Genomic DNA, 9763 nt, shown 5'->3' on the forward strand with positions numbered 1-9763 from the left:
CAACCAGGGAGCTTGCAGATTTAACTCAGTTAAGGATCTTACGACGGAGAAGTTGTCCTGGGTGATCAGGGTGGGCCTGATGTGCTGACAAGGGTCCTTACGTGAAGGTGTAGGAGGCAAGAGAGAAACATGAAGATGTTGGCGTTGAGGATGGCGTTGCGGATGGCAGGGAGCCCCAGTCAAGGGTGGAGGGCAGCCGCTGCAAGAACCACACTCCCTGCCATCAAGTTGATGCTGATCCACAGCAACCCTCTGCAGGTTTCTGAGACCGGATTTCTTTCAGAGTAGAAAGACTGGGCTTTCTCCCAAGGAGGGGCTGGAGGTTTCAAACTGCCAACCATGCAGATGGCAGCCTGACACCTAGCCCCTACACCCCCAGGCTCCTCTGGAAGCTGGAAAGGCCAGGCAGCAGGCTGTCCCTAGAGCACGCACAGGAGGAAGGCGCCACGCTGACCCCTGGACGTTAGCCCAGGGAGACTCGTTTTTGCAGTTCTAACCTGCATCAAGATAAGATCATGGGTTTAAGTTACCAGGTTTGCGTTATTAAATCGTCATAGCAGTAAACGGAAACCAACCTAAGGGGCTTCCAAACGTTCGTGGAAAAAGAGAATTGGAAGATAACAGAATTGTTCTATGATCGGTCACAAGTCCCCCTTATACATGCTTGGGGAAATGGGCACAGAGTGGTCTAACCTGCCCCAGGTTACAGAGCAGGAAGGAGCCGGAGCAGGGTTGGAACCCACGGAGTCAGTGCTCACAGGCCGGTGTAAGGACTAAGGTTGGATTTCCTACAACGTTGCAGGTGGTCGGGCAAGTTCCTTGAACCCTCTTGGTGTTTGTTTGCTTCAAAGCCCCGGAAGCCTCCTGGAAGGCTATGGTGGGAATTAGAGACACTTAAAGTGCCAGCTAACCTGTGTGTGGGGGTGTGGACTGTCTCCCGTGGGCCAGGCTGCGTGGAAGTCAAGTCAGGGTCTCCCACACCCACCTCAGGGAGACCCGGGCCCTCCTGGGTCCTAGATGGGCTGCAGCTCTTCTTCAAGCTTCTGCTTCCGAGCTCCTTCTTTGAAGAAGAAGTCCATGTGTACGAGCGCTTTCCCCAGAGGCGTGTCCACCCTGCTGCCCACAACCTGGTTGGTGGAGTTGGGGACCGTGTCCGAGAAGAGGGGCACGTGCTCCGGCAACGTGGGGTGCTCCTTCTTATTGCCCTGAGGAGACAGCTGCCGTCACACACGGTGGGGGAACGGGAGGGCGTCTACCAGCCAGCCACCCGAGAGCCCCTTGGGAGAGAAGAACACAGAGCAGGGGCTAGACACCGTCTTTAGGTGTCTGTTCTCCGACGGCTTCAAACCCAGTCTGGTCGACGGTGATCCCAGGAGAGCAACACCCTCCCCAGACCTTTGTCGCGTGTCCCTTCTCATCCTTGGGTCCCACTCCCCCTGGACGCTTCCCACCCTCCTTGACTTTGCCTTGTGCTCTTCATAATTTAATGACCTGCCTCTCAGCCGCCTCCTGAGACAGGAGCCCCGAAGGACCGCGTCTTGTTCCTCCATCTACCGCCCCCTCCCTGCAGAAGACCGTGTCCTCTCTGAGCACAGCTCCAGAGGGATTGTTCTCCTTCACCTTAGACAGATTTTACTCGAAGGATACGTCCCAACTGGACGCCTCAATGCAATTTCACAAAACAAACACAAAATGAAAATCCAGTACACTCAGCCCCTTGTAGCCTCTCTGACCCCATGGTCACCTCCTCGTGACCCGTGTCACCCCGACTGTATTTGAAGCTTTTAATTAATGGTGTCACATCCTTTCCTCCTGGCTTCTTTGTCTCAGAAATAGGTTTGTGTGATCCAGCCACCTCGCTGCTCGCCTGTTCTCGCTGTTCTACATGGTGTGAATCGCACACATATTTCGCTACCTGTTCATTCACGTTGCTGGTTTTTGACCCTTTGTGTAGTGCTGCTTTGCCTCCATGCGTGGAAATGAGTTTGGGTAACCATAGCGCGTCCACCTGGCAGATGAGTGAATGAGCATGCATGAGGAAGAATGCATCTGGTCAGTGGGCGGAGAGGATCCGCGGTCCCTGCCCCTTGTTATGATTGGCTGTGTCTACCCTGGGTCAAGGGACATGGCCGCAGTCAAGTATTGGGATCCCCCTTTCACCGGGGAAAGGCCATGTTGAAGCGGCCCTGCTGTTGATGTGTGATATTGATTTCTGTTGTCCTGTTGCTAGTACATAAACCCTTAGCAGAAAGAGACTGTGGGAGGCTGGAGGGTTGGCCCGGGAGCTCAGTGTAGGATTTCAGGCTCCGGGAACTGCATCTTCTATTCTGGGCCCGATGACAACAAGCCCAGCAAGTCCAGTAAAGCAGGCATTTAAATTTTTTCTCAAGCTCACAAGGTCCGTGTGGCCAGCTTCTTGGTTGACTTTCTACAGTGTCCATTTTCCAGGCTAATCCTTTGATCATTCTTATCACTAAGTTCACCCCACGTGTATACTAAGTCCATTCAACCTGAACAAAGCATCAGGCATTGTATGGGGTCCTGGGGGTGGGGCATAATCCAGAGTTTACCCCAGGAGCTATTTAATGAAGGATTTTAAAGAAAGGAGTGGTGTGGTCAGTTTTACTGTTTAGGGAAATTCACCTGGCGACAATGCGGAGAATGGATTAGAGTCAATGATATTAGCAGCAGGGAATTCATTCACCAAGTTTTGCCACCTAAACTGGTTCTGCTTAGGAGCACACCACATTCACACGTCAGTATACCTAGCCAATATCCTGCATTTCTGATCCATCTTAATAAAAATCAAGAAATGCTTGGAAAAATAAGTGCTCTACACCAATATTTTCTTTTCCACCAGACCTTGAGTGCCTGAAATGTGTTGGTATTTTACTCGGGTCTGTACTTCCTAGCGTATAGCACAGAGGAGGTCCTCAATGAACGTCGGATGAATGACGGAGAGAATGCACACTGATTCAGATGCAAGTACACCTGTTTGGAGCAGGTTGCCTTACCATCGGATCATAGTCTTTCAGGAAACTCCAATGGTGGGCCCTGGGAAGAGAAGCACATTGATAGCATGAGTTCTCTGCATGGTGTTGTGATACATGACATTCACCGTGACGGGCCAGTCTGCTGATGCCCCTGATGGATCACATCATGCCCTTGCGGATGTGGTTATTTCTTGCTATCCAGGGGATGACAACTCGTGGTGACCTTGGGTGTGCAGAGCAGAATTGTACGCCCTTGGTTTTAAGGCTGATTGACCTTTGGGAAGCAGACAGCTAACCTGTTTTCTGAAGAGCCTGTGGGTAGGTTTGAACCTCCAACCTTTCAGCTAGTGGTTGGGCACTAGTGATTTGTGGTACAAACTCTATTAGCCTTAAAGGAAGGGAATGGATTTTTAAGTGAAGCAAATGCCGGGTATTATCTAGGTCTTGATAACACGGGGCTTCCATAAAACAGGTAACGATTGCAGCCAGTAATCATTTCTAGGGTGGTAACTCTGATGGGAGGTGGGTAGGGCAGCCTAGGTAAGGACATTGAGTACAACTTTCCCGTAGGTCCCTACACATTTTAAGGAGCATCCTCAACTATTTTGTGAAGAAAACGAGTTTTGACTTCCCTAAACCTTTGAAAGTATTCCGTGCGTGTGACCGAACTCGGGGGAAGGTGGCAAGATGAAAGTGTTACTGGAATTGGTCGTCCAATTCTTATTGGAATCCGTAGTTTCAAAGAGCAAACAATTACTCTAGACTCAGAATGAAGGCAGTCATTATGTGCCCCGATTCCATGGGCCTCCAGAAGGCTCCGCGCTGTCTAGCTGTTTCTACAAGTCTTTGATCTCTGCATTTTGAAGCAACCTTCCCACCCTGTGCTTTCCTGGTTTTGACATTGAAACGTGAGGGATCCCTGTGGTGCCGTGGTTACTTTCTGAAAACAGTACAGCCTCAGAAACTCCCTGGGCAGCTCTGCCCTGCCCTCTGGGGTTGCCATGAGTGGCATAGACTCCTTGGCAGTGCCTTTGTCAGCTTTCCACGTGACTTTCTGCAGGGGAGATGGTGCCTTCCTTCGCTCTCCCCTCACTCTTAGAAAAGAAAGTAGTTCGACATTTTTGTTAAATCGCCACTCTTATTTATGTCATTATGATTATGTGTACCATCCACAGACGCAGTAGTGTAGGATGAGGGGCAAATTGAGAGTGACGAGCACCCTGGGCAGTTCCGATGCTGGGCCTCCCAGCCCCCAACTTGAAGAGGAGTAAATGTGGCGAAGGGCTTCCCCTGCAGCAGAAGTGCCTTCTCCCCTTTGTCTGGCTGCCTTTCTCATCGGTGCCCCCTGGGCAAGTGCCCCAGGCTCCCCTCCCCATGCCCGGTCTGGTCTCAGTGTGTCTACTGTGAGAGAACCGGAGGCTCTAGAAACCGCTCTGCGGGGGCTTCCTTCAGGTGGTGTCCTGGGCACCTGCCATCCCTTCAACGTGCTTCGTGTTCTTGTTTTTCCCTAGCGTTCACAATTACATTTCCTCCCAGTGTTCTTAAGTTCCAAAGAAAATGTATTCCATTGATTTCACATGGCTAAAAACAAAGACCTACAGCCCCACTCAGTACCCCTTTCTCACAAGCACATGAACCAGCTAAGGAAGAAGCACTTCTGGGGCTTTCCCAGCCCTGGCCTCCTGTCCACCCCCATCCCATGGCCGCTGTCTCTGGACTCTCTGTCTTCCTTTGTCTATTCTCCCACTGCTGCAGTGGTTGGTGTTGGTGTTGGTGGTGTTGGTGGTGTTGGTGGTGGTGGTGGTGGTGGTGGTGTGTGTGTGTGATCCTCCAGGATTTGTGCATGTTTCTGGTTCTGGAGAATCCTAAGGCATTTTCTCTTCCAATACTTTAGCAGTTTGAAGTCCCCAGCTCTCAGAAGAAGGATGGGGCTTGCCTCTCCTGTAAAGAGTTGCCGTCTCAGAAACCCGGGTGGTTCTAACCTTTCCTACAGGGTCCTCAGGAGTTAGGGGTGACCGATGGGAGGGGGTTTGCTCTTCTGTATTCTAATCAACTGATGGCAGTGAGTTTGTTTTCCTGCATTTAAATCTTTTCCTAAGACAGGCCTGCTAATCTATCTTGGGTGGTATGAACAATTGATGAACTGGACTACTGACCAGAAGGTTGGAGGTTCAAGTTTACCCAAAGGTGCCTTTGGAAGGAAGTGCTGGTGACTTACTTCAAAAACATCAGCTGCAGACGGGGTCTCTGAGAGCCCAGGTCAACTAGAAAACAACTTGAAGAAATAATCTTGAGTTTACGGATTCTCTCTTACGTTGTACTTGTATTTAAACAAATCGTCGGCGCTCTGGTAGCTCTGTCAGGGAAGTGTTGGATAGCTCACTGAAAGGTTGTCGGTTCGAGCCCATCAGCCGCTCCTTGGAAGGAAGAGGAGACGGCTGGTCCTGTAAAGATTCACAGCCCCCGCAACCTTATACAGGGCCCTCGTGAGTTGGAATTGACTTAGTGGCAGTGGGTTTGGTTTGGGGTATGTGTCGATAGCTGTATTTATTTTTAGAAGTTCGTTTTGTTTCTCTCCCCACCCCCAGCCATTTTGTAGGACACGATCCAGATACCATACCGTTCAATAGTTCAGCCATATCAAGCAGTGCTGTGCCATCCCTGCCGCAATCGTTTTCAAAACAGTTTCTTCCTTCTTGACCTCCTTGATATCAGCTCCCCATTACTGCCTCCCTCCCCTGCCTACATAGTGACCCCCTCCCGCGCCCTGAACCCACGTTCTGGTTATTGTCTCTGAAGATTCACCCAACTTGGGTTTCTGATCCCGGAAATCATAGTGAGATACCCAACAGAGGGTCAAGAATGCTACCAACAACAACAAAAATACAAGAGATGAACCTCAATTTGAGAAAAACAACAAAAAAAAGAGAGAGAGAGAGAGAAAACGCTGAAAACCACAGGAAGCTCAAAGCGTACTGAAAGGGAGATCGAGTGTCCAGGTTGTAATTGTTCAAGCCGCAGCCACAGTGTGTCCGGTTCTTCCATGGCCTCTTCAAACCCTTCCCTGCCTTCCTTGAACACCCACAACCAAGCCCCCTACCTGCCTTCCAGGCTGCACTGACCACTCTCTCAGGTGTTCCCCTCTCCCTTCTGACCACCGGTCCCCAACACCTCCTCCCACTCCTCCTCCTCTTCCCCAGAAGCCCCGCAGGCTCCCAGTCAGAGTGGGGCTCCAGGTCTGCCCTCGCCCCCATCTCACCCTGGACTTCCAAGTCCATCTTCCTCCTCGAGCTTTGAAAAGGGGATGGCGCCCTGCCTGGGAGGGAGGAAGGAGGGCGCCCCAGGGACTCACCAGCGCCGCTGACTCCGAAGCTCTGCTTCCACGAGCTCCCTCCACAGCTGGTCCTGCTGCGTGCCCTCTGCTCTCGGGGTCTCCTGCTCGGGGTCCCGGGGCTTCTGGAGACCCCTTCGAGTCACAGGGCCACCCCGAGCAGGTGGGGAGATGGAGGCCGGCTGTTTGCTTGGGGGCAATCGGTATCCTGCAGATGTGGTTCTCTGTAGGCCAGGGCTGGGGCGGCTCCCCATGAGTGAGTGTGTGTGTGAGTGTGTGAATGTGTGTGTGTGCCTGGGGGCGTGTGGCCCCTGTCCAACCTCCCCCTCCCTTGCTAGCCAGGAGAACTGGTACAAAGATCCTGCTTGCCTATGAGTGTGGAGCCTGACTGCTCCCCCCAAGCCTGGGAAAACTTTTGAGCAGAGCTGTGTTTGGAAATCCTGCCCATGTTGACTGTCACCCTGGAAACCTGCCGTTCCTAGTGTGCCCAGGATGGGCGGCCCCTGGAGGGCTGTGTGTGTGTGTGTGTGTGTGTGTGTGTGTGTGTGTGAGAGAGAGAGAGAAAGAGAGCATCCCAGGGTTAGGGTGGAGAGAGCCTCCAGTTCTGTGTATTGCCCATGACCTCTCTTTCCCAGGTGCAGGAGGCCGACACCTGGTGGACAGAAGTAGGAGCCCACATCCTGACTCCTGATCCAGCCCTGCAGGAGCCCTGGTGGTGTCTGGGCTGTTAATCTCAAGGTCAGAAACACCAGCCTCTCTCAGAGGGAGGAAGAGGAGGTTTTCTACGTCCTTCAAACCAAACCCACTGCCATTGAGTCTCTGCCTGTTCATAGCGACCCTGGAGCACAGACTAGAACTGCCCTGTGAGTTTCCTCAGGGAGCAGAAAGCTCTGGTGGTTTTGAACTGCTGACCTTGATCTTCGCCACCCACAAGAGGATCAGGATCCTGGTTTTGCCCTGCTGGTGGATGTGGTGAGGCGCGCGGCTGCTGATGGATGTACAGGTGCTCTGTAAATCATAGCCGGGGTCTTACTGAGATGTTTCCTGCCTCTGTTTGAAATGATGAGGAAGAAGCACCATGGGACTGCATTAGGGAAGGGACATTAGTAACTATGCATTATTAATATCTATCCACTCTGAGTGAACCCGGAGACATTGCCAAACACTATCCTTTATCTTGCTGGATGTTTCCAAATGGCAAAGCAGGTATTCCCAGCCCAACACTCTAAAGGAATAGCCGAGGCTCGTAAAGTTGCTGAGTAAAGAGCTTGGCTTGGTAGGTGGGAGTGTGGTTGGGGGCTAGTTCCTGAAGGAAACAAGGAGAATCGGAGATCGGAGACTTTGCATCATGCACTTTTATCCCCAGGTTTTACTCTAACCCCGGGCACCCTGGGTTTGCTCTGTGGCACCCAAGGGTCCCTGTGGCTTGGTGATGGCAGTCCTTCTCAGGCACTTTCTCCTCATTTCTGTCTGCGGGCATTCTGTGCTGCTTCAGCTGCTCTCCTGGTAGTATGGAGAGATGCGTTGGGGCACCAACCGCAAGGCCAGCTGTTCGAATTTTCCACTTGCTCCTAGGGCAAAAGAAGAGGTTGCCTTCTTCCATGAAGACTGACAGCCTGTTCTAAAACTGATTGCGGTCATGATTGTATAACTCTTCTTGATATGATTGAACTATTGAATTGTGTGGACTAAGTGCCAATAAATCTGTCTTAAAAAAAAAAAGACTGGCAGTCTCAGAAACCCATGGGAGTTCTGCTCTGCCCGACAGAGTCACTACGGAGCGAAGCCACTCAGTGGCTTGTGTCTGCTGTCTTTGTTTCTCTGGGTTAATCTGCTGGGCACCATGCTTGTTACTCTTTAGACTCAAGAACAACTAAATTTAGGCAAAGCCAGGCAGAGCAGAGGGAGCGTCTGAGTGTCCAGGAGGATAGGAAGGTCTGGCCAAGCCAGCCAGCAAACTCACAGAGGTCCTTCGGGGTGCCCGCCCCAGTGCGGGGGCTGGTTTCCCCAGCGAGGGAGCAAGGGTCTTCACAGGTGAGGATTTCCCAACGTGGCGGAGGGAGAGCAAGCGCTGGAATCCAACGAGGTGTGCCAGCTTCTCTCTTTCTGCGCCTGGCTGAGCGTGAAAAGGGATCAAGTGAACATGCCACTCTCGTGCCCACACCGAAAACACAAAACCAAAAGCCCACTGCTGTCAACTCGGTCCTGACACCATGAACCCACGTGTCCCAGTGTAGAACTCATCCATCAGGGTGTCCTGTCTCACCAGGGTTTTCCCTCTGGGGAGCTCCTGGGTGAGTTTGAACCACTAACCTTGGATTAGCCGAGCACACACCATGTTCACCACCCCGAGACTTGTCCATCTAAACCCAGAGGTTGTTAGGCAGGGACTCTCCCTCTTTCTTCCCTCCTTTGCTTTTCTTCCCAGAATGAAGATGCTGGGATTGAATGGTCCCCGAAGCAGGACGGGCCCAGGCCCAAGCTCTGACTTAGGTTCTCCTGGTTGTTGTCCTTGATTAGGTGGCCCTGCCCTGCCCAAAGCGCAGCTGCTCTGAACTCCTGGAAGGGGGCCCTCCTGAATGTGTGCAGACAGGGAACTTCCTGCTGCCCCTGGACAAGGGGACTGACCAAGTTTATGAGGTGTATATGTTGGGTAGCAGGATAGGGACAGGGGTGCCCCTCTTCATGCCTGAAGGCCCCATAGAGGTGGTTGGGAGAGAATCAGGTGAGCCTTAGTCAGCCGTAAAGAATAACTAGGCATGCTCCAGTTCAAGCAAGGCAGGTGGGCAGTACACCTGGGCAGCCCAAACGAGGCCCAGGTGGGCTTAATTCAGCCAATAGGGTCAACCAATACCTTTGGCCACACCTCCCGGCCAGAGGTCTCAAATACCTTGACCACAAGACCACTGGCCTCCTTTTCTTTGCCCTTCGGCCCCTGTCCTGCTTGGCCGTGCTGCGGACTCTCTGGTCTCAGGCTGCCATGTGTGGGCACAGTCCGTGGCTGTACAACCTGACGCTTCTGTCCTTTATAAAAACCTACTTGGATCACAACCAGGCTTCAGCATGAATTCTTACTCATATGAAGCCAAGGATCGAGGTATTTCTCACCAGAGAAACCTTACATATAGAGGCTGAATCTTTCCATGGGGTTTGACATTTTAATTTAACTCAAAATGCTTTAAGACCGACGGATGAACTCAAGTACTCCCTCAATGCAAGAATACTTTCTTCTATTAAATTGGCATTCTATGATGCTCACCTTCCCAACACAACCGCTGAGACAAAGCGGGTGAATAAGCAAATGTGGTGAAGAAAGCTGATGGTGCCCGGCTATCAAAAGATATATAGTGTCTGGGGTCTTAAAAGCTTGAAGGTAAACAAGCGGCCATCTAGCTCAGAAGCAACAAAGCCCACCTGGAACAACATATCAGCCTGTGTG

The 9763-nt window shown here is 51.8% G+C and overlaps 1 protein-coding gene across 1 annotated transcript; it reads right to left on the reverse strand.

Moving 5' to 3' along the window:
* Window positions 1–324: 324 nt before the first annotated feature.
* CUNH2orf50 (chromosome unknown C2orf50 homolog) lies at window positions 325–6669 on the reverse strand. Its single transcript, XM_004696035.2, has 4 exons — window positions 6346–6669; window positions 3015–3054; window positions 986–1205; window positions 325–497 (listed from the first exon to the last, which is right to left on the reverse strand). Exons 1-3 carry the CDS (start codon window positions 6576–6578, stop codon window positions 1014–1016), a joined length of 465 nt encoding a protein of 154 aa, XP_004696092.1. The 5' UTR covers window positions 6579–6669; the 3' UTR covers window positions 325–497; window positions 986–1013.
* Window positions 6670–9763: the final 3094 nt, after the last annotated feature.

Source organism: Echinops telfairi, unplaced genomic scaffold, assembly GCF_000313985.2.
Source record: "Echinops telfairi isolate 266 unplaced genomic scaffold, ASM31398v2 ScPeMD7_9;HRSCAF=40, whole genome shotgun sequence".
Lineage (NCBI taxonomy): Eukaryota > Metazoa > Chordata > Mammalia > Afrosoricida > Tenrecidae > Echinops > Echinops telfairi.

Excerpts from the sequence above, each read along its gene's own strand:
- CUNH2orf50 (XM_004696035.2), bottom strand. The coding sequence starts at position 6,578 with ATGGGGAGCCGCCCCAGCCCTGGCCTACAGAGAACCACATCTGCAGGA. Across the intron at positions 3,055-6,345 it reads CTTCGGAGTCAGCGGCGCTG|GGCCCACCATTGGAGTTTCC; the intron begins GTGAGTCCCTGG and ends TTCTCTTCCCAG. Across the intron at positions 1,206-3,014 it reads TGAAAGACTATGATCCGATG|GGCAATAAGAAGGAGCACCC; the intron begins GTAAGGCAACCT and ends CTGTCTCCTCAG.